Source organism: Microtus pennsylvanicus, chromosome 18 (genome assembly GCF_037038515.1).
Source record: "Microtus pennsylvanicus isolate mMicPen1 chromosome 18, mMicPen1.hap1, whole genome shotgun sequence".
Taxonomy (NCBI): Eukaryota; Metazoa; Chordata; class Mammalia; order Rodentia; family Cricetidae; genus Microtus; species Microtus pennsylvanicus.
Window position 1 is genome coordinate 4,956,605 of NC_134596.1, and position 24,812 is coordinate 4,981,416.

A 24,812-nucleotide genomic window follows, 5' to 3' on the forward strand; every position below is an offset into this window, starting at 1 on the left:
GTGTAGTTCTGTGGTTAGAGTTTGTCTAAGTAACTACAAGGATCCCTGGAATGGATCCTAGCGCTGGAAAAGACAAAACAAAGAAGCCATCTGATTCTTCCTAGACAGTAAGCAGGACGATGGCCTGGGGCATGTGAGTTACTTCCGTGGTGCTCGCTCACGACAATCCTGACTGAGGGTACGTTCATGAGCGCTTGCTCTATTAGGTTTCAAAGTTTGCACATGGATCTCTATATATATTTATACAGATATATGTCAAATATTACAACACCGAATTTAAAGAATCCAAATTTGCGTTCTCCTATATTCTTCTGTTTCTGGTTCTCAGTTGAGAACACAAGTCAGAAATACCACATCTATTCCCTGTTTTCACTGCCTCTTGACAACAAAGCAATCCTGGCTTGTGGTCACTCTTACATGAAGCTCCAGGCTTCCAGGAGATGGATCAACAGTGAGCACCACAGTATCTTAGGCAACGGGTGATCATCACAACTTTCTGAAATAAACCCTCACATTTGGGGCTGGAGAGATGGCTCAGTAGTTAAGAGCACTGATTGCTCTTCCAGAGAACCTGGGTTCAATTCCCAGCACCCACATGGCAGCTCACACCTGTCTGTAACTCCAGGATCCAATATCTTCACACATATATACAGGCAAAATGGCAAAGTACATAAAATAAATTTTAAAAAGAGGCATGCTATAAATCCCTACATTTGAGATAAAAGGCCATTTAATTTTTAAAAAAACCTACTTTTTAAGGAGATTTTAAGTTATTCTTGTTTAAAGAACTCAAATTCCATTAAATTATTTTTCTTCCTTCACCTAGACATACTAGATGAAGATATACTTTCTCTTTGTGAGTTCTGTAAGTTACTACACATACGAATGTACAAAGACTATGACGGAGGAATAAGTCAGGCAGTAACTACAGTACTGACTGCCTAGTACATTTTAAAATGCTCTTATTCAACTCAATATTTAATATACATGAAAAACTTCTTCTTCTTAGGGGGACTCGCTAAATACATTATGATATATCCTATACTTGAAGAGAATGTATGAGCATCCATATCTTAAGGCCATCCGCAGGCAGTTCCTAGCTAATGCCTCTGCCTGGTTCTGACTTCCCGTTCCTGGAATGTTTTCACCAGTCTATACTAACTATTCAAATCCTACCCATTCTTGCAACACCTGTCTTTACCATCATTCGAGGTACTACAGGAACAGTATTATTCTTTTCCTAATAATCCCAACCCATGTCAAACGCATGTGTAAATGACTAGGCACCAATACTCAGTCAAAGAGTATCCTGTAGCTTGTCAGCTGAAATAGCTGGTATTTCCTTCTCTCTAAAACAGACTGTGGCCGGGCGGCGGTGGCGCACGCCTTTAATCCCAGCACTCGGGAGGCAGAAGCAGGCGGATCTCTGTGAGTTCGAGACCAGCCTGGTCTACAGAGCTAGTTCCAGGACAGGCTCCAAAGCCACAGAGAAGCCCTGTCTCGAAAAACCAAAAAAAATAAATAAAATAAAATAAAACAGACTGTGTTCCACACCTCCCTTTACACGGCAGCTAGTGACACAGCGAGTAAGCGTAGACACTCAAATTTTTGTACACGGGTGGAAGAGATGCATCAGGGCAGCCACAGTGCTGTCTCCTGAGCAGCCTGGCTTCCCAGCATGCAACAAGGCATAAAGGAAGGCATCTTGATACAGAAAGCCTTCTTTTGGGAGAAGAAGAGGGTTTTACTTTTATTTTCATACAGAGAGCTGAAGTTATGCTTTTGTGATAGGGAGAGAACGAATAGCTCATTAAAACGGCCATGGGCTGAAAATTTGTTCAAAAAAAAAAAAAGCAAAAGGAAAGCAAGAGACAAACAGGAAGCATGCATTTAGGAATGAAGACTGAGCTTAAAAGCAAAAAGTTGGATGTGGAGAGAGTAATGGGGATTTCTAAATGCTTCAGGTATTGAAATGCTTAAATGGAATATTAAAACTTTTAAATTAATTCTAGACTCCAAAATTCAATTAAAAATATAAAACTTGACGGGGGGGGGGTCTTTCCTTAAGCTCAAGGAAAACAAATATATGCGTAGAACAGGTGCCGAGTTGCAGCTCAGCGGTACTGTACCTGCCTAACACTTGAGGCCCTAGGTTCAATTCCCAGCAGCACACACAAACACATGTGCACATATATGTGTTAACACACACATACATGCACAACAAATGATCTTCATGAAGGCTCGTTAACAGAAGGTACTCACTAAGCTCCACAATTCTAAGGTCCTGAACAGATCTGAATGTCATGACGTCAGAGAATCGGCAGGAAAATTAAAACTTACCTTTGTTTTCTCCCTGTTCACCAATAACCCATAGTTCTTTGCCTGGAGTCTGTGCCTTCAAAACATTGGTAATAATGTACTGTAATCTCTGTGAGTCCAGATTGCATCCAATCCCAATCACTCTATTTGCGGGAAATGTGCTCAGCTTCCATGTCACATAGCTCATGATTTCCACTAAATAATACACACAGAAAGAAAACTTAAAGATTTTTTAAAAATGTATGCTTCTTACCTGCTCACAAGGAAAGCCCTGTTTCACTGGAGAAGGGAGTCAGAGCCTCTACAGACTCTGGAAGTCTTAAATGCACTGAAGCGTTATACTCCCCAAGGCAGGTCTTGTTACACAGTCTAGCTGGCCTTCCTCCCTCTGCTCCTGAGTACTGGGATTACTGAAGTGCACCAACATGGCTGGGAGTATGTTTATAAAGTATATTGAAAACACTAGCCAGGTTGAAGCATTTTTGTTTTTTTTTTTTTTTTTTTTTTTTTTTTGTTTTGTTTTTTTGTTTTTCGAGACAGGGTTTCTCTGTGGCTTTGGAGCCTGTCCTGGAACTAGCTCTGTAGACCAGGCTGGTCTCGAACTCACAGAGATCCGCCTGCCTCTGCCTCCCAAGTGCTGGGATTAAAGGCGTGCGCCACCATCGCCCGGCAGGTTGAAGCATTTTTATATAATTTTCTCATGAAACAAAAGTTGTTAGGGGTAGAAAATAAATAAGTTCCCAGACAGTTAAGCAAGAAATGTAAAAACTGGGCATAAAAGCAGGAAAATCATAATTTCATTTCAATAGAGCACTAATACTGGTGTGTGTGTGTGTGTGTGTGTGTATGAGAGAGAGCGCAGGCGTGTGCACATGCGTGCACGTATGTGAAGTGTTTTAAACCCAGGGCCTCATGAGCTCGTGGCAACCACTCTATCTCCAAGACATCCCCAGCCCAATAATCCAATTTCACTCATAAATTTCTTCTATGTTTTAGGCTTAAATTAAAATACCAGTTCATATATTATTATGAGTACAGCATCTTGAAAAACAAACATTACAACTCCCTTTTTCTTATATGACAAAAGCGTCTCACAGGATATAGAGACCAATCACAAATGAAACACAGAACTCTGGAATATTTCAAACACATGCTCGCCGGCTGAGCCCAAACCAACTCTTTGGAAATATTTATTTCCTTAAACAATCTACAAAATATAGAACACTGAAGATAAAGTGAGGGTGGGTGAGGCGGCTGCCATTTAGCCTGACAACCTGAGTTCAAGGGCCAGAACCCACACTGCGGAAGCAGACCTGCCCTCTGACATTCACACAGTGGGTGCGTGTGCACACATTCACAGAGAAAAATCAAGAAAAAGATGTTTCTTTGGATGTGCAATGTGCTTCCTAACATCTTTGCAACACCGGAGACTCAAGTTCTTACTACATGTTTCTCTTGGGGATTGTCACCATTTTCTCACTGAAGGAGGTATGGCTAACAACTGGAAAATAATACTACATTTTGTCAGTGGCCACATCAGAGGAGCTGTAGCCAGCAATGGAGCATTTTGAGTTCAATTCACTGAACAGCAAAGCTACAACAAATAAACCCTGGAGAAGCAAAGCCCGGGGGAGGGGAACTGTCCCTAGAATGCCGCTTGCTGCTGCTGTTCTGCTGTATTTGGCATGGTTATTTACTGTGTAAAAGGATCCCACTGTGATTGTTTCATGGGAAAACCCCACTCCTCACTGGGCAATTTATTTATTTATTTATTTATTTTGGTTTTTCGAGACAGGGTTTCTCTGTGGCTTTGGAGCCTGTCCTGGAACTAGCTCTTATAGACCAGGCTGGTCTCGAACTCACAGAGATCCGCCTGCCTCTGCCTCCCAAGTGCTGGGATTAAAGGCGTGCGCCACCACCGCCCGGCCTCACTGGGCAATTTAATTACAGATCATGATGAAGATGACTTTTATAAGAGCAATGATGCTTAGCTAAATCTATGATTTAATTAAACTTTTTGAGTCAGCCTAAAAGATATAGTTAGTGTCTTTTATGGGACAGTTGATAAAGCTAACTAAAGAAATGGTTTAGGGGCTGGAGAGATGGCTCAGCGGTTAAGAGCACTGGCTGTTCTTCCAGAGGACCTGAGTTCAATTCCCAGCAACCACATGGTGGCTCACAGCCATCTGTAATGAGATCTGGCGCCCTCTTCTGGCATGTGGCATGGAGGCAGAATGTTGTATACATAATAAATAAATAAAATTAAAAAAAAAGAAATGGTTTAGGCTATTCTGCCTAAGTGCTCCAATAAAAGATACAAAAAAGGTAAAACCAGGCTAGAAGTTACCTTCCTTGGTTAGATGTGAGATTTTCAGAAAATGAAAACAAAGAACAAGGAAGTTTCATGCATTATAGACCCATGAATTCTGCCTGTAGAAAACAGATTGATGACTAAAGACAGCAATTAGCAATTATGTCCCCACACCCAAGGCTAGGCCTGAGTTCCCTGGTCAAGTAGCTTACAGAATTAATCACAGGTTTTGGTATGCACCTTGGAAAAAACAAAATTGTGAAAGGAAATTAAATGACCCAAGTGTGTGTAAAAAACAAAGAAAAATGATGGTTAGCTAGGTCACTTGAGTCAAGTTTTTTTATAGGATAAGAATTTGCAGTTGGTGGTGGCGCACACCTTTAATCCCAGCACTCGGGAGGCAGAGGCAGGCGAATCTCTGTGAGTTCGAGTCTAGCCTGGTCTACAGAGCTAGTGCCAGGACAGCCAGGACCACACTGGGAAAAACAAACAAAGAATTTGCTCCCTGGAAACTGCACACAGCCACCTGCCAGGACAAGAGGAACCAGCTGAAGCACGCTTGGCCTGCTGCAAGTTTAACCATGGCTCTGGGGTGAAGATGTTATGATGGGAAAATTAGTACAAAGAAAATGTTTAACTCTGTGTGGGCTTCTAAGAAAAACACGTAACTTGTGATCTTAATGTGATTCCTTCTTGTGTAAAGATTTTAATTTGTGTTTGGAAAATATGTAACTTGTGGTTATGAGGTAATCTTTCCTTGCATAGAAATATTTGTTTTAGGTGGTATAGAAGGGATAAGGAGAAAATACAGAACAAGCAGCAGAAAGAAAACAACAAAATCAAGAACTGAGGTTTGACCCTCAGAGAAGTGTCCTATGTGTGCATGCAGCTTCGTCAATGCCGCACCTCCGCTCCAGTTTCTCTGACCTGCTGAGAGCTGGTCCTCCGGCAATATTTCCTGAAAAGCTATGATCTGTAATCTTGGTGATACAGTTACAAGGAGTAACTGGTGAGCGGCATATGGTTGTACTGTCCCTTGTAAGAGCAGTCTTACTAAAGATTCCTTTACATAACACTGCTTTGGCTTTTTAAAACCAGCAACGGCAACTATACTGATGATCAGGAACATCGTTTGAATTTAAATAAAGCCTTTACCTGGTTGAGACGCAACAAGCAGGACAGCATGCTGACTGTAATGTCCCAGAGCCGGGACAAGAGCTCTGAACACGTCTACATTGCTTTGCACGGCACGAAGGTAGGATTCAGAACCACCCAAAGAGTTGGCTGTGAAGATCACCACCTTGGAATGAGCAGAGGCAGACAAATCTGATGAACAAAAAGAAACAGGCTGAGTTCAAGACGGTCTCCACTAATGCTTGTACATGATAAAATGTTTCTCCAGTCTGTGGACAGAGAGCCTTCAGGCATACATGCCCCTACAGCTGTCAGTCAGAACACTGCAGAGCAACAGCCTGGATCCCAGGGCCAAGCACGGTGGTACAGAGCTGCGATCCAGCACTCGGGAGGTAGAAGCGGAATGGCTTCAAGGTGGAGACCAGCCTAGGATACATAACAAGACAGGCAGGAAGTTGGAAAGAACCAGCACCAGTACACAAAGACTGGGTTTTCTTTGTGACTCACAGCTCTTAAAGGGGAAATGAGTAGTATGCTGGAGGTAAAATGAGCAACCACTGGCTTCTGTACTAAGCCTGGGAGCTTCAGGATTCCTTCCAAGTGGCTGTGCTACAGCCCGGGGAGAGCGGGAGGACTAAGCAGAGAAGTGAAGGGCTTGGGTAAGTCAGCAGAGGGGCTGGAATTCAGGCCCTGGCAGTCTGGTTTCAGACTCTATGCTATTAACCCCCACCCTCCCCAAGGGGAAATGGTACTGGGAGAGGTTAGGAAGCTTGTTCAGAGCATCAAAAACCAGTGAACAGTTCAAGTTACACCACACCTTGGCTTCAACCCAATTTTCCAGAATCTTCCTCCTTTTCCTCCTTTGGATCTGAATGATAAAAATGGCCTCATCCTCATGGGTAATTCTGAGTCCTTGCTTGGTGGCAAGTCCCATGTACTGAACATTTCTCTCAAAGATTCTGCTTTTTGAATTGAAATGATTCAATTCAAATCTCATTAGCCAGTTACCAATGGCTAATGAGACGCACAGGAAAGAGGGATTTCCTTAGGTCTTAAACAGTCTCTTCCTCTAGGGTTGGGGACTAAACAGTCTCTCTTACAGGATCTGAACAGTTAACAGGTCCCTTAAGAACCTGAGGGCCTGGAACAAGAGAGTATCCAGCTCCCCAAGGAGCCTCTCGCGGCCATTAAAAGAACTACAGTGCTCTCTCAGAGGAGGAACAGGAGCCAACTGTCTCCTGCAGGGATTGACGGCCTGTTGAACCGTGACGCACTATTTTTAGAACAGACAGGCAAGTCAGCCCCCACCACCACCACACTCAGTGCACCTTAGTTGTGTAACTGCTTTACACAGCACTTGGAAAGCAGTCAAGGGACGGAGGAGACCTAAGGAAAGACAAAAGAAGCCCACAGCACTGTGGCGGCGGTATAAAATGGTCTTCTCTATAAACTGGTAAACATGTTTTAGGGGACACATTCATTCACAGATCTGTTTTTTAATATATTTTGATTTTTAAAATTTATTTTTAGTGTCATACATCCGTGTGTGGGTGCCATGCATATGGGTGCTCATGGAAGCTGTTGGAACCCCTAGAACTAGAGTTATAGGCAGTTGTGAGCTGCCTCACCTGCGTGCTAGGAACCAGACTTGGGTCCTCTGCAACAGCAGGATGTGCTCTTATCCACTGAGCCAGCTCCCAGGCTTGGTGGGCTTGTTTTTGTTTTTTTTAATATTTATTTATTTATTATGTATACAATATTCTGTCTGTGTGTATATCTGCAGGCCAGAAGAGGGCACCAGACTTCATTACAGATGGCTGAGCCACCATGTGGTTGCTGGGAATTGAACTCAGGACCTTTGGAAGAGCAGGCAATGCTCTTAACCACTGAGCCATCTCTCCAGCCCATAGGTGGGCTTGTTTATAAAACTATGCATTCCCGGTAAAATATTTTAAAACCAGCAATCCCTAAATATGGTATTTAAATAAGTATATCTGTACTAACATGATGTCACATACACTATAAAATGACGCTGTTTTTGGAAAGGCAGAAGCCTGGCCTTGGTGGCAGGTGCCTATAGTTAACACTGAATGGGAGAGGCAGGAGGGGAAGCAGGGAAACAGCAAGACTGAGGCTCATACACACAAAAAGGGTTAGACGGCCAAAACTTCCTTTTCATTTTCTACCTCTTTCTGTGGGTGTAGGATTGAATCCAGGGCCTCAGATAAGATAGATAAGTATGATAGATACCCCTGACTGCCTAAAATAGTATTTTCAAATCTGTTCTCATTAGAGCTCATGGTAAGAATAGTTTGAGCACAATCACAGTGAACTGAGCGTCTTTTGTTAGTCTTGGCTTAGACGTCTCCTGTGCACCACGGCAGACAGTTACATTCCCGGTTACAGCTGAGAAACTGAACTTACTTTTCTTATGTACGAGTGCTCTGACCACATGTATTTCTGGAGACCAGAAGGGGTCATCAGACACTGTTACAGATGGTTGTGAGCCACCGTGTAGGTGCTGGGAATTGAACTCAGAATCTCTGGGAAAGCAGTCAGTGCTCTTAGCTCTGAGCCCTCTCTCCAGCCCCCATAACGATCTTTAAATAGAATAATCAAACCTTTGCTGATCTCTACATTAGGCAGGTTGAAGATATCAAGGTCCATCGTTCCTTGGTTAGTCCCATCGGAGAGGTCTAAAAGGAGCAGCTTGTCTGCAATGCCCTGTGTGGAAAAATTAGAACAAGAACAATGTTCTACCAATATAGCCAGTTACTCAACATGAGCTCACTGAGAAATGAGGACTCCTGCACTACTTGAGAAAGAAAAGAAACAAAATAGCAATACAGAAAATGTGCACACTGTGCAGGTGACACTACCCTTCAGGCTTGACGACTAAACACCGCGACCTAACAGGGCTTACTCAGGAGGCAAACTGTATCTTCTTTTTGAATGAATGACAAAGGGGATACGGTAGGCATGCTACTGTTCCTCTTGAGTTTTGATTTTTAATGCCACAGTATCTGTTGTTATTGTTCTTTTCTTTTTTAGGTTTTTCTGAGACTTGGTTTCTCTGTGTAGCCTTAGCAGTTCTGGCTGCTTATAGTCCAGGCTGACCTTGAACTCACAGAGATCCTCCTGGCTTCTGCCTCCTAGGTGCTGGATTAAAGGTGTGCACTACCACACCTAGCTTAGTACCTATTCTTAAACAGTCTAAAATGATTTTGGGTCGGGGGGGTGTCTATTCTAGCACACCACTCCCTGCTTAAAAGTAAAAACTCTTGCCTGGTTCTTCAAAACAAACAAACAAACACTTTCTATGTAGAGATAAATAAATATTAGAGAGAGCGAGAGAGCACACCACAAATCAAACCTTGCTATCATGCAGTATTTTCACCAAAGACGCCGCAGAAAAATACTCCCGGTGCCCAAGGATGGCTCCCTGGGCAGTATGGTGAGTAGACTGGAAGTGATAGCAAGTCAATGCCAAGAGTGTGGGGGAGTGGGAGCCCTTAGGTCTCGAGATACCCGGGGGCCTACTAAGAAGCACTCCATTTATTACCTGGTAACTACGCACCGCACCGGCCTTAGCCTTATTTTAGGTGTTTGTGAGATTAAGTATATGGCACAGGGCCAGCCATGGTAGTCCTTCCTAAAGCATAGCTATGATCTTATTATTGTGAACCACACTAGGAAAATGCAAAGAAAGTGTATGCTTCCATCTTCATTTAGTCCACACACAGATCCAAACGTGTGAGAATAATTAGTACAACTGACATAGTGGACAATTTCTCTCCTTTTTCCTCCTCTCTCTTAAGTGAGAGGGTTTCTCTGTGTAGTCCTGGCAGTCCTGGAACTCTCTGTGTAGATCAGGCTGGCCTTGACCGCAGAGACTTTTCTGCCTCTGCCCAGGAGTGCTGGGATTAAAGGCACGCGTCCCTTCTGCTCAATTAACAATTTCTATCAAAACTCAATTAACAATTTCTATCAAAAATTTAAAACATTTTAAAAATTCAAAAATTAATAAATTAATCTGCTAGTCTCATTTACAGAAGTTATCCTATAAATGTACTAGTACATGTGAAAAATGACATGATGTGTTTAGATCTTCAAGATGGAAACCAACCCAAGCATTCACTTCAAACGAGACAAGAAGCACTTCAGTTCAGGATTCTGGAAGAGGGCTCAGGCTACCAGACCACTAAGTCACCTGTGAGGCACTCATCACCAGGCTGCGGTAGAATGGAGATTTAGCAGAAGACTATGAATTCCTAACCAATTCTTAGGAGATGCCAGTGTTACCACTCTGAAAGCCAGGTGTGGCTGTCCGTGGGCAGAGGCTGCTTGTTCGTTTCCCAGCTGCCCAGACCCAAAATAATCACATAGAAACTATATTAAATAAATTATTGCTTGACTTATTAGCTCTAGTTTCTTATTGGCTAGATCTTACATCTTAGATTAAAATTAAATCATTTCTATTATTTTGTATTTTACCACCAGTAAGGTTCTGGCTGGCGGCTTGTGTCTTTCTCCTTTGAGGCTACACAGCAGCATCTCTCTGACCCCGCCTACTCTCTCTCGACATCTCTATTTGGATTTTTTGCCTGGCTTTACTCTGTTAAGTCACTGGCAGAGAGCAACTTCTTTATTAACCAATGGCAATAAAACATATTCATTGCATACAGAGGGGAATCCTATATCGGCTGTCAATGTTTGTAATCTCAGCACTCAGAAGGCTGAGAAAGGAGACTATTTAAGAGTAGGTTAGGCTGTACAGCAAAACCCTGGTAATGATCTAGACTATAGGTTCTGATCCCCAGAAGCCCACGCAAATAAATGCGGGAAGGGGATGGCAGCCCACATGCCAATTGTGGCCTCAGATGGCAGAGCCAGGGTTCCAGAGTGAACTGGCTGGGGAGACCAGTCCCCCTGTCCAGCTGCCTTGATGCATGAAGTGGCAGACCAATTGAGGGTGATCCCAACATCACCTCCAGGTCCCACATACCCAACGCGTACTCACGCACGCCAAGAATGCATACACACATGTGCAATACTCATATGCGTGAACAATGGAAAAAGTCCAATGAAAGTACAGATACACTTCCAGCAACTAGGTTTACATACCTTTGCTGAAATTGCCATTGTGCAGGCAATACCCAAATCTCCACTTCCGACCACAGTGATTTTATTCGCTATTTTAGTCTCATGATTTGTCCAGCCCCTTGAATTTATGTCTGAGACACCTACGAAATAAAAAAAAATCATCCTGAGAATTAAAAAAATAATATTAAAAACTTTATTTTGTAAATGTCTTTATTTATTAAACTACAATTGAAATGCCACTACATTTCCCCTTTTTGTCTAAAATAAAAAAGGCTATAAATAATATAAGAAAACTATATACAAACAAGTACAATATATATACAATATATACAGGCAATAAATACATCAACAATGTCTAGTCCATTTGCATTTGACAAATCAGAGAAAATATTTCATATCTATCCTATCTTGGTGAGATGGCATACATTTAAAATCCCAACACTCAAGAAGCTAAGGGAGAAGGACCAGAAGTTGAGTCACACGCATGACCTTGTTCCCCTACCCCCCCCCAAAAAAAAGCCCTTTCAGCATCTTTTTAAAAATAAAACTTAAAAAAAGAAAAAGCTCTGATAGAGATTCTATAGATTAATAAAACAACAACAAAACCCAAACAACTTGCTGAACTAATGAAGGCAAGGACAGGAGACTGAAACCAAGCATGGTAGCTCAGTCCATAATCCCAGCAACCAGGAGACTGAGGCAGTGCCTGGGCTACACAGTGACACCTAGTCTAAGGAGCAAGAGGCTGGGCACTTCTGCACAGGCCTGGAATCCCAGTGTTGAGAGAAGGCAGAAAGGTCAGGAGTTCAACGTGATCTTCAGCTGCACAGAATTTGAGGCCAGTCAGAATTACCTGAGATCCGGTCTCACCTGCCCCAGGAAAAACAGTGGTCTTCTACTGAATGTTCTTTTATATAGAGTTCTTTTTAAAGACAGTATTATAAACATTTAAAACTTTTTTTGTTTTGTTTTGTTTCTTGAGACAGGGTTTCTATATGTAGCTCTGGAGCCTGTCCTGGCACTCGCTCTGTAGACCAGGCTGGCCTCAAACTCACAGAGAACCGCCTGCCTCTGCCTCCCAAGTGCTGGGATTAAAGGTGTGTGCCGCCACCACCCAGCAAACATTTAAAAACTTTTTATTTGGGGCTGGAAAGATTACAGGATGCTTTTCCAGAAGGCCTGGGTTCAATTCCTAGCACCCACATGGCAGCTCACAACTGTCTATAACTCCAGTTCCAGGGGAATCCAACACCCGCACACAGACATACGTGTAAGCAAAACACCAATGTATATAAAAAATAAAAATGAATCATTAAAAAAAGTGTGGGAAAGCACAAGGGAAGGGTACAGGGTGAACAGGCCAGAGACACACTGTGAGCATGTATGGAAATGTCACACTGAAACCATCATGCACAATTGTTATATGCCAGGAGAAGATTGAGGAAGACACTCAATCTTTGAGCTCAATATTCACAAAAATTCTACTGAAAATTTCTAGGCATGAATATTTGGTTTTAGCACCAATAAGAAACTTCGACTTATATACCTCTGGACTCATATACTTAATAAGTCAAAGCTACAGAAACATGAAATGATCAAGGTTTGGATAATTAATTTATAAGGGGCTCTGAATAAAGCAAGAACTATTGTATCTGTCTATGTAAGAGTAACATTTTTATATTTTAACAAATTTTATTTGGAACTATATAGAGGAATTTTTATTAAACATATATATACATATTCATATGTTTATTTATTGAATTTAAGTAGCAACAGTACAGAATATTAGTGAGAAATTCTAATTTCTTAACCCATAGGTGATCTAACTGACAGTACAAACCTTCAGTGATTTTTGCAATATAGGCTAGCAAGTCGACCTGCTGCGCTTCGTTGGATGATGGCACCGAATAGAGAGGAAGTTCCTCTTGAAACTTGGCGATCATTTCTTTAATTAATCCAACAATGACAGACTTAGGCTGAAGAATACAGGCAAAGGGGACAGTTACACAACATTGTTTTTCTGAAGAATACTAGTTTTATATTGTCATCCGCAAGGCGGTCCTTGAACAATGCGCAGCTGAAGACCTGTATATACTGACTCCCCAGATGTCTTCTGGAGCCTGCTCTTTGTCTTCACTACAACCCCTGCCTGTTTTCTTTCTTCAGCAGTGCTGGGAACTGAACTCACAGCCTTGTGTGTGCTAGGCAAGCACTTTACACTGAGCTACACCCCTTAGCAATAACAAAAGAAGCATACGCCTTGTAAGCTATATCTACTATATAACAATGCATGGCAGCCATCCCATGTCATTTTTAGTATTATACAGAATTTTAAATAATCAGAAAATCATGAGAAACTTCGCATGATGGAAACAGAAGGAGGCCTCAATGGTATAACAATATTCTACATGGTATAATTCACTTTATGCAGCTTTAATATTGCATATTTGTTCATATTGTTGTTACATGTAAATGGCACCATAGCTTTGGCTGTCCTGGAACTCGCTCTGTAGACTAGGCTGGCCTCAAACTCACAGAGATCCGCCTGCCTCTGCCTCCTGAGTGCTGGGATTAAAGGCGTGCACTACCACTGCCTGGTTTGTTTTAATATTCTTAACTGAAAAGTACAAACAAACTCTGTCATACAATAAGTAACTTCCCTGGAAATCTCATGGAAAATATTCCACATAGCTGTACAATACAAGCAGGAAAATGCTAAACCAACATCTTCCAAATGTAGGAAAACAGGATAAACATACTCTGTAGCAGAATACACAGGGTTGAAACTTTTTATTTTGAAGTCATTTCAAACTAATAGAAAAGCTGCAATAGTATTTATCCGCCATCCAGGTTGGGACACAACACTTTATCCCTATGCCTATTTCCTAATGCATTTATTGTGTATTTCCTTACAAAAGAAAGAAGGAAGGGCTGGAGTAATGGCTCAGCAGTTACAATACTGGTTGCTCTTTCAGGAGACTGGGGTTCGCCCAACTGCCTATCACTCCAGTTCCAGGGGATCTGATGCCCACTTCTGGCTTCCATGGGCATCAGGCACGCATATGATTCACATACATATATGCAGGTAAACATTCATATACATAAAATAAATCTTTTAAATTTATTTATTTTCATGTGCATTGGTGTTTTACCTATATGTTTCTTTGTGTGAGGGAGTCAGATCCCCTGGAACTAGAGTTATAAGCACTTGTGAGCTGCCATGTGGGTGCTGGGAATTGAACCTAGATCCTTTGGAATGGCAGCTGGTACTCTTAACCTACATCTTCCATTTCTCCATCCCCCATAAAATAAATCTTAAAGAGGGCACAGATATCAATACATATTTTGAAGATAGTTTAAAGAAAGGTAAGGTAGGTAATTCAACAAAGAAACAGGGCTGAGGAAATGGCTCGGTCGATAAAGTGCCTGCAGGGCAAGAATGGGGGCCTGATCAGATCCTCAGCAACCAGTTAAAGCTAATATGACAGTGTGCGGCTGGAACCCTAGAGCAGGCGAATATCTAGAGCTTGGTGGCAGGTCTGTCGAGACAGTCAGAGAACTCTGGGCTCAGTGTGAGAGCCTGTCTCAAAACAAACGAAGGGACAGAAAGGGTCAGCGAGATGGCTCGGCAGGCCAAGGAACCTGCTGCTAAGCTTGACAGCATGAGTTTGACCTCTGCAGCTCGCACGACAATAAACTGACTTCCACAAGCTGCCCTCTGACTTCTACACGCGTGCCATGGCACATATGCATGCATATGTGCACACACAAACACGTGCAGTAAATACATAAAACTCAACTTTTTAAAAAAGTGACGCAATGCCAGGCTGGAGTATAACTGAGCGGTACAGTGTTTGTCTGGTATGAGCAAGGCCTGAGGTTCAATCCTTACTTAGCACTGCAAAATGAAAACCTTAGAAGGCCTGGAGGACAGAATCATAATCACAGCTGTTTCAGAGGGAAGGGCAGAAGGGTCATAGTTCAAGGCTGGGCCAAGACCAATGCGGACAAAACTCAGCAGCAGAATGCTTGCCTACCAAACTTCAGGCCCTAGGTTCCTCTGTCTCTCTCTCTCTTTCACAAACACGCACGCATGCACGCACGCAAGCACGCACACGCACTCAGTCAGTTAAACAAAGAACATTACAGATTACATAGAGTATGATGAACTTACACATAGTTAAAAAAGCAGGTAAAGGGGGCTGGAGAGATGGCTCAGAGGTTAAGAGCATTGCCTGCTCTTCCAAAGGTCCTGAGTTCAATTCCCAGCAACCACATGGTGGCTCACAACAATCTATAATAAGATCCGGTGCCCTCTTCTGGCATGCAGGCAGGCATGGAAGGAATGTTGTATACATAATAAATAAATAAATAAATAAAGCAGGTAAAATTATACACATTACACACATCTACATAAGAATTATATAGCGTAAGAATTACTAATAGGCAGAAACTAGGAAATAGAGTTCCAGTATTTTGCTAGTAGCTTTTCGTGTATCCCCTCAAGTGGCAAATGAGAATAAAACAAGGAACAACATCAGCTGGCTCCCTGACCTGGAGAAGGCGGGGATACAAGCTCATGTCATCAGTGTTTTGGTAACGTCAAAGACTCAAGAGAGCTCAATTTCAAATTCTTTCTAAAGATCACATGAAGAATGTAATTGAAAGATTATTCCGGTGTGGTGGCACATAGGGAGGCAGAAGCAGCAGCTCTTTGAGTTCAAGGTCAGTTTACAGAGTAGACCCTGACTCAAAACCAAAACAACAATAAATAAGAAAGGAAGGAAGATGCAGTATGCTTACTTATACTACCAAGATCAAAGACAGACATTCAGAAAAGATAACTTAAAGAAAATCCAATCTGATCTTACATGGCTCCAGTTTTGGAGATAGGGCAAGTATATTCTGCCTTTGGCGTCCACATGTTTTCCAACTGAGATTTCCATGTTTGCAGTTGGCTTCAAGAAGCAAATGGGTGGAGCAAAAGGGTGAGAATCCAAAATCCAGAAGCGAATGGGTATGTTGTACGTATTACCTGTTGGAGACATATAAACAATCATGACACATACGTATGCATGTACAATGCCACTAGATGGTATTTTAGAAACAGGCAGCCAGGCACAGTGGTAAGAGCTTATAATTCAACCTCAGGATGCTGAGGTTCCAGGAAGACTGAGTTTGAACTCAGTCTAGACAGCATCAAGACCCTGCCTCAATATAAAAAAGGGGCTGAGATGGGGTTCACAAGTGGAGTTTTAGCTAGTGTGCGTGAGGCCCTGCGTTCAGTCCCAAGTACAGAGATAAAGGAAGAAAGAGTAGCCAAGCCTACGGTATGTAAAGGATGGGTGTAAATCAGCCTGCTTTTCCGTTTCTCTACATTGGGAAGAGGGTCTCACTACAGCACCAGCATAACAGAGCAAAGCCGACAGTGGCCAACTCTTCAGTTCAGAAGCAATTGACAGGACGTTCTGCACTGTAAGCTGGGGACACAAAATCTTTCTGGTGTAGTTTCCTCTGCTCGTCCCAAGCAGAGACACCGTCGCCTCTCTACTTTTCTATCTGTTCTACCCTGAAATCATTTGCTTACCCAGCCTGCCTTTCTACTGTGGGTTCTCTCTCATTGGTTTCTCTATCCCTAGCATGAGGTACTATGCCAGCTGCTAAATAAGTCTGTCATATAGGTAAGAAAGGACAAACGAGCCGACCGCAGTTCGGGTACTTGCCCTCAAGCAGTTCAGTAATTACAGCTGCTGTGAACCATGAGCTGAGCTAGACACACAGAACTTAGAGGAGAAGCTGAGCCACCTTTCCTTAGTGACCCTTAAATTGTAGAGCATGTCAGAAGGCTGCATGAAACTGAAACCATGCAGATTTCAGAACTGAGTGAGGGAGGGGAGGGCCAAAACGCTCTGCATTTTCTTTTTCTTTATTTATTATGTATACAGTGCTCTGTCTGCATGCTTTCCTGCAGTCAGAAGAGCGCACCAGATTTCATTACAGATGGTTGGGAGTCAGTATGTGGTTGCTGGGAATTGAACTCAGGACCTCTGGAGGAACAGTCAAATGCTTTTAACCTCTGAGCCATTTCTCCAACCCCAACCCTCTGCATTTTCAACAAGTCAACATACACCTACACTCCAAAAGCGAGAGGAGGATAGGGTTCTGAACAACACCCACACCTGCACCCAATGGTACATGAGTCTTTTACAAACACTATTCTTTAGAAGCGCTCCAAATTCTTTTCAGGAAAAGACACAGGCTTATGATAACAGGTCAAAGATGAGTCAATGGGTCTAAGTCAGCAGATCATCTGCCTGGTGTGTGAGGCCCTGGGTTCAAATGCCAGCACTGCAATTATGTTAGATCAGGACTGATCAAGGGCACATGAAAAATAAGAGACCAACCTAAACAGAGGCAATTTTCTTTTATCTAGAACAATAAAGGAGGGACAGCCATCTCTCTGTGGGAATAGGGACTGTGCCCAGACACAGGGGCTTGACAAAGGAACTTTGAGGGTAGACATTTTTATTAGTCGACTTGTTCTTTGTAGTCTTGGGGCCAAGTACTGCCAGTGGATGTTGTTCTCATGGCCTGATCTTATCAGTCCACTCCTGGCTGCCTGCAGGCTTCTCATTATTAGACTTTCCTGTCAGCCAGGTGCTCTTACCACAACTCTGGGGGTTCCTCAGCTCATGTGAGGCTCTGTTTAACCCTTTACCACAAAATAAACCACTTTGGAGGAAGAGAGAGACATGACTGCATGCTCTTCCGATTTTAACCATGTAGGTCATACCTTCCAAGAATCAGTGCCTGCCTTGGTTGCCATGAAGCCCAAAGCTAAATCCAATGTTAAGTGAAAACTAAACTTTTGACCAGACATCTAAAATTTAATTATTCTGTCCTTAACAATCATTCCTGCTTCATAGTCTATGCCTTACACTGCATTGAGAGCATTCTGCTTCACAGTCTATGCCTTACACTGTATTGAGAGCATTCTGCTCGGGACCACGATTCCTGCTTCAACATATTAGCCGTGTGACTTCACCTAAGATACTTAGCTTCTTTCTGCCTCCATCCTTTCCTTTGTAAAATGACAGTAATACTTGTTCTTATTTCATGGCACTGTTGGGATGAAGTCCATGTATGTAAGATGCCTGTTACAGTGCACGACATGACAAACACTGTGGGCTGTTCTTTTAAACCACTTCACGGTAATCTGTTTCTTACTATGGAAACTTTCTTTCAGGTAAAAGCTACTTTTCTCATCTTGTTTCCTCCCCTCTAAGCACAACACTCAGCATGACTATGTATTTTATAAACACGTAAAGCACTTTGCCCATCTCCCTCACCATTCTGATGCAACCCAACAGGATATAGACAACGCTGGGATTAAAGGCGTGTGCCATCATCACCCGGCCTAGACAACATTTCTTAAAATCTCCCCTTGCCATACTAATGTGCATCCAGGACTGCAACGAACACACTACAGACATGTTAAAACCTGGCAATCTACCGGTTTTATATTGGTCTTTCTCAGAACCACCCCTTTATTTTTAACCTAAGTATTTACAAGGTGGGTATGGGCATACCCCTATCTGTTGGCCCAGAGAGAATCCTATGATTACAAAACCATGTGACCACAGACCACAAAGTGAGTGACAAGTACAGAGACACACCACCATACTCCAGAAGGTAGTTATGGTCAAAGGTGACAAACCTGGAGCAGAGCTTTCCGAGTGGCAGCTGCAATAACCACTCGTGAAGTGTGTAAAGCCCAGTGCTTGAGCTCCAGTGTTGGAGTGGGGGAAGAACTGCAAACAGTCTTACTGCTCTGATGAAAACGGCACAGGGATCAGTGGCCACACGCAGAGCATCAGCACTGCATGGAGCTGGCAGTATTAAGCTAACCCCATCTTGAGGCTGGGGTGTGGAATGCAGCGCAGTGGTAGAGGCTGGCATGTGAGGTGTGTGGAGTCTGAAACCCAGCTCTGTGAGGGGGAACCACAAGACCCTGAAACAGTGACTATTAAAATGATACAATGGAGGGGCTGGAGAGATGGCTCAGATGTTAAGAGCACTGGTTGCTCTTTGGCTGCTCTTCCAGAGGTCCTGAGTTCAATTTCCAGCAATCACATGGTGGCTCACAACCATCTGTGATGAGATCTGGTGCCCTCTTCTGGTGTGCAGGCAGACAGAGAGAACACTGCATGCATAATAAATAAATAAATAAATAAATAAATAAATAAATAAATAAATAAATCTTTTATAAATAATAAAATTAAAATCAGCAGAGTACTAAGAATTATTCTCTTGCCTCAAAACAAATTACTTGAATCAGTTTCCTTCCCCATCTCTTTCCCTCACTCCCTTTCTTCTTAATGTCTAACCAAGCAAAGTAGAGAGCGAAGGGAACGACTCCCGGGTACGAGTGACATTCTGACAGGCAGCAAACAGGCTGCGATCCCGGCAGGAAAGAGAGAAGGAAAGCAAGGGCAGATGAGCGCCGCCTGTCCTACCTCCCACTCTGCAGCCTCGGCAGAGCCTATGGCCAAGGCTTGCATCTTCAGTCACAGGCAGAAAAAAGCCTCTGCACATTTATGGAAAGTCACTAGCTGGCTGGGGAGACAGGAAACAGGGAGGCTTACGATGGTCTAGGAATTAACATGGGGGAAATGGCTTTAAAGAAGTCTTCCAAAATCTCACTGTTCAATGTTGAACCCTTTCTTAAGAGATTTTTTTTTCTCCTTTTTGATTGGTCTCCCAAAGCTCTCTTCTCTTTCTATCAGGTTCATTTATTCCCATCCCTTCCAGTCAGTAATCAAGTAAACCACACCAGGAGAAACACTTGCTGATACTTTCTAGTATCAGTTACTGTGTATCAGTCATTCCCGGCGGTGCTCTCTCGGGGCTGATCTGCACTGTGAATGAATGACATTTTGTTTTGTCGGAGATGGGGTTTTTGGCTCTACTGTCTCGCATCCTAGGTCCAGGATTACAAGTGTACTGCTTCCCACACAGCAACAACAAATGCTGAATGGTGGGACTGTGGGCGCTGCTTCAGGGAACCGCTCTGAACAGAGATGTGCTGCTGTCTTTCTAACGCATCGGCATCGCATAGCTGATCTTCTACTGTACCAAAGGTTACATTGTTGAACAGAACAGCAGGTAGGGAACAGTTGAGTACAGAAACTGTTAATGACTTCTTTTTCTTTCTTTTTGAGCAAATCCTTACTATCTCAGGCGTCACTGAACTCTAAAATGCCCAGTAATGCAGGACAATGGCCGTGACCAGGCTGAGATTCAGTTTTATCTACAGAACAGAGGGCAGAGCGGGACAAGCACGGATGCCAATGGGAAGGCACAGGCCTCTGGCACTCCACCACTGACAGCATGGCCCTCTCTCCCTAGTGCATGCGACACCTGTCATGCTCCCTTCTGTCTTCAGACCCCACCAACCTAGTGGACAGTATTCAACAAGCATATCTTAAACAGAATTAACATTGACCTAGGCCTTCTTTGACACATATAAGATCTCGCCAGATCTGCTAAGGTCCTGACCAGACAAACCTCAGGAGTATGTCAAAACAGTGGTGTGCACTAAGGAATTGAGCTGAGAAGTCCCACATTCTCTCAGCTTCTGGACTTACCCTGATACATCACGGGAATAGTACCAGTGAAGTTCAGCAGGTCTTTTTGGGAAGTATCTTTGAAAACTAGAAGAAAAAGTTTCAAAATGTCAGTGAGAAGAGAGAACAGCAATCAATGTGTGTGACTGCACATATAAATTATGCAAAAATAAATAAAGAAGTAAGAAAGAGGTGTAAAAACATAAAACTTGGACACTGAAATCCAAGTTCAAAGCCCACCTTCCCCTCTTAAGAGGCATGTTCCTTGCCAGGCATGGTGTCCTACACGTGTAACCCCAGCACTTGAGAGGTGGACACGGAACTGCCATGGGCTCAAAGTCAGCTTAACCAGGGGTACATACTGATCCTGCTTCAGGTGCTGGAGTACAGCTCATCTGATAGAATATTTGGGTAGTAATCATGAAGACCTGGCTTCAACCTCCATCACCAAAGAAAACAGAGCGAAGGTGCCTGCCCGTGATCCCAACACTCAGGAGATGGAGGCTGGGGATCAGAAGTTCAAGGCTATCCCTGGCTACATGGCAAGTTTTGAGATTAAAAAAGAAAAGAAACATAATTTGGAAGCTCTTCAGACCAAATAATCAGTAATCCAAATAATGCAGCAAGGACTAGAGGATGCTACCCGTACCGTAGGTGTCCATGGAATATCTGAAGTGCGGGAAAAACTTGTTCACATTCTTCAGCTCTTCTACCGTCAGATCCCTGAACTTGTACTGAAATGAGAGGAGCAAGCAAGGAATGAAAATAAAAGTGTGAACAAGACTAACGCCTGCTGGATGCCAGGCCCGGGGCAGGGCTTTACCACTGTGAGGGTCGCCAGTATTTGGCTCATTATTAATCTGAGACAGGCTCTCTCTTTAGAGTTCAGGCTGGCCTCAAGCTGGCCATCTTCCTGTCTCAGCCACCCAAAGGTTAGGAATGTAGGTGTCTTCCAAAATCCACCACCAAGTCTTTCCAATCTGCTCTTTTAAACCATGGTGCTAAGGAGTAAGCAGAGTTTACAACTGCTCTGTTTTATAAAATAAAATCTAGAGAATCCACAAAATTTGCTAAGTCAGACACCAAGTAAAGTAGTAAGCCCCAAGCTTAACCCAAGACCTATGCCTTGATTAGTTAAGTCTATATGTCTCCAAATACCCCAGAAGCCTATGGGATGCACCGCTCATCACTACTGAACATCTACTTTAACAAAAAAAAAGTGTAATTGCATTTTAATGTATTGATTTAATGTAGTTCTCTATGTGTGGGTGGACACATGGAGGGCAGGGGACAACACGCAGGAGTTGGCTCCTTCCTGCCGCCATTCAGGACCAAAGTCAAGGCTGCCACGCTTATGGCGGGGTCTAACCAAGCTGTCCGTCCCCAGAGACATCTTGACTTTCCCTCCCACCTCTAGTCCTGTATCCTGGGTTTCAAGGGGAAACGAGATACCAGCAAGAGTTTGCTACAAGTAGATGAACTGCCCTCACTGCCTTTCTTTGTGGCCTGCAGACAACATCGCGTAACTTCTTTCAACTCATTTTCTTCCCTGCAAAGAGAAATAATACCCACTCCCTAGACTTGCAATGAGGTTTAAATGAAAGGAAGGATATCTATCAACATACTGGAAATAGAATAAAGATACATGGGAAAAGCTTCAGAAAGGTACAAAAGTGATGTTGAAAACATAACACTGGGAAGAAATAAAATGGAAAGTTGTTTTAAGTGGGAAAATACCCTGTGTTTGTGGATCTAAAACATCAAGATAGTAATATTTCCCAAAAGATTCAGCAAAATCCCTGAGTGAAACTTCAGCTGAGCTTTTTGTCTGCTTGTTTTGTTGTGTGTGTGTGTGTGTGTATTTTGAGACAGGGTTTCTACATCTAACAACTCTGGTTATCCTGGAACTCACTTTGTAGACCAGGATGGCTTCAAACTCACAGAGATCCTCCTGCCTCTGCCTCCCCGAGTGCTGGGATTAAAGACGTGTGCCACCACTGCCCAGTCAACTGAGTTTTTAAACAAAAGTCTGAAAACTGGGCTGGAGATGTAGCTGAATGATAAAGCATTTGCTTATCATCTCTAGGAGGCCTAGTTTCTGTCTGAAACACAAACACATATCTCAGCTCCAAGCTTCAACTAACATGGAACAGCTATCTTAGAACAGTTAAAATAATCTTGAAAGTGAACAAAAAAGGTTGGTGGGACACCACATCATCAAGATACAAGCCATGGTCATAATGAGACAGTAGTAAGTGCTGGAGAGGATACAGGGCAATCAAAACTTCCCATACCTGTCTGCATTGCTATAGGGAAGATACCGCTACATTGGAAAACAGAGATGCTCAAGTCAGGTGCGTTGGAATATGCCTTTGATCCCAGCACTTGGGAGGCAGAGCAGGAAGATCATGGTGAGTTTGAGCCAGCTTAGTTTACATAAAGAGTTCCAGGATAGCCTGGGTTACATGATGAAACCCTGTCAAAACCCAAAACAAACAGGTATACAGGCTGGCGAGATGATTAAGAGTATTTGACAATACTTCTTCCATAAGGCCTGGGCTTCAGTTCCCAGCACCCACATTAAATAGCCCAAACCTCCTATACTTCATGTTCAGGGGTCCTGATACCCTCTTTGGCCTCCTACAAGCACCCACATACAGCAAGTAGTATATATACAAGCACACACATACACATAAGTAAATATAAAAATAAACCTTTTTAAAAAAGGAATGAGGAGCTGGAGAGATGGCTCAGAGGTTAAGAAGAGCATTGGCTTCTCTTCCAGAGGTCCTGAGTTCAATTCCCAGCATCCACATGGTGGCTCACAACCATCTGTAATGAGATCTGGTGTCCTCTTCTGGTGTATCTATACGTAATAAAGAAAACTTAAGCCGGGCGATGGTGGCGCACGCCTTTAATCCCAGCACTCGGGAGGCAGAGGCAGGCGGATCTCTGTGAGTTTGAGACCAGCCTGGTCTACGGAGCTAGTTCCAGGACAGGCTCCAAAGCCACAGAGAAACCCTGTCTCGAAAAACAAAAAAAAAAAAAAAAAAAAAAGAAAAAAGAAAAAGAAAAAAAAAAGAAAACTTAAAAGGAAAAAAAAAAGGAACTCTGTGAGTTCGAAGCCAGCCTGGTTAGTTCCAGGACAGGCTCCAAAGCTACAGAGAAACCCTGTCCCGAAAAAACAAAACAAAAAATAAATAAAAAGTAAAAAAAGGAATGTTGTAGCTAAGAATATAGTGATAGAGTGCCTTCTTAGTATGCACAAGGCTTTAGGTTCAATCCCCACTAACACACACACACACACACACACAAACTCATTGGCTATATTGGCAACATGTAAAAATTAATAACATTCACCTTAAATTTATGTTTTAAGGTGATTTATCAGGGAATAGAGTATTGTAACTAGGGAACCAAAGTTTTTTGGTTTTTGTTTTGTTTTTTTCTGAGACAGAGTTTCTCTGTAGCTTTGGAGCCTGACCTGTAGACCAGGCTGGCCTCGAACTCACAGAGATCTGCCTGCCTATGTCTCCAGAAATTAAAGGTGTGCGCCACCACCGCCCGGCTTGAAAACTCTAACAGATGTAAAGTGTGTCCCAACAAAGAGAGACACCCCCACATCCAAGAAAACCAGAAATCTGGTTTCAACGGAAATCTGAACCTTCAGGACCAACTAACTTCTGAGCGAGAGGGCTCTGGCTGCCCGTGGGCAGGAATCAGGAATGCCGAGCACTCTGGGATGCAGGTGAGACCTGACGGTGGGGGAGCCCTTCAGCTTTCTACAGTCAAGCTGTCTGCGGCGATCTCTCCTCGTGGGCGCCTACGCTGTGGCCACAGCCTAGGTGAGCGCAACACAGAAACAAGAGCACAGTCAGTGACTGTCCAGAAGCAAGCACTGCGCGGAATCGATCCCTTCCACAGTGAGATAATCGGGACTTTCCCAAGCAGTCACCTGCAGGGAGTGACTCTTTCAAGGGAGACGAGGGGCCGCCAGCCTCTGACCCCACACCCGAAGGCTGAGGCAGGGGGACTGCTGCAACTTCCCAGCCAGCCTGGGCAACAGCATGAGTCGATGTGTCAAAGCAACATAACGATTTTTGGGGGAAAAAGGATATGGGTGGGGGTTAGGGGGCATCGAGGGAGGGTGTGAGCTGGGGCAGCGTGACATGACGAGGACGCTGGGACCCGCCCGGCCCGCCGCCCGCCCGCCCGCACCTTGCCCAGCAGCCGCCTCACGGCTTCACAGTCGAACTCCATGGCTGGCAGAATCGCGGTCCTCAGCTACTTCCGAACCTGCTGCGGACGGAAGCCGCCGA

General features: G+C 43.4%; 1 protein-coding gene across 2 annotated transcripts in view; it reads right to left on the bottom strand.

Moving 5' to 3' along the window:
* The window catches only part of Uevld (UEV and lactate/malate dehyrogenase domains), a 35,414-nt gene extending 10,602 nt beyond the window's left edge, over positions 1 to 24,812 (bottom strand). For both annotated transcript variants that reach the window (XM_075952435.1, XM_075952436.1), the window contains exons 1-9: positions 24,712 to 24,812; positions 21,143 to 21,227; positions 20,515 to 20,580; positions 15,739 to 15,902; positions 12,708 to 12,843; positions 10,889 to 11,007; positions 8,386 to 8,488; positions 5,786 to 5,956; positions 2,341 to 2,514 (exon numbers count right to left, since the gene is read on the bottom strand). In XM_075952435.1, the coding sequence (XP_075808550.1) occupies positions 2,341 to 2,514; positions 5,786 to 5,956; positions 8,386 to 8,488; positions 10,889 to 11,007; positions 12,708 to 12,843; positions 15,739 to 15,902; positions 20,515 to 20,580; positions 21,143 to 21,227; positions 24,712 to 24,753 (1,060 nt within the window). In that variant the 5' untranslated portion in view covers positions 24,754 to 24,812. The remainder of the gene's footprint in view (positions 1 to 2,340; positions 2,515 to 5,785; positions 5,957 to 8,385; positions 8,489 to 10,888; positions 11,008 to 12,707; positions 12,844 to 15,738; positions 15,903 to 20,514; positions 20,581 to 21,142; positions 21,228 to 24,711) is intronic.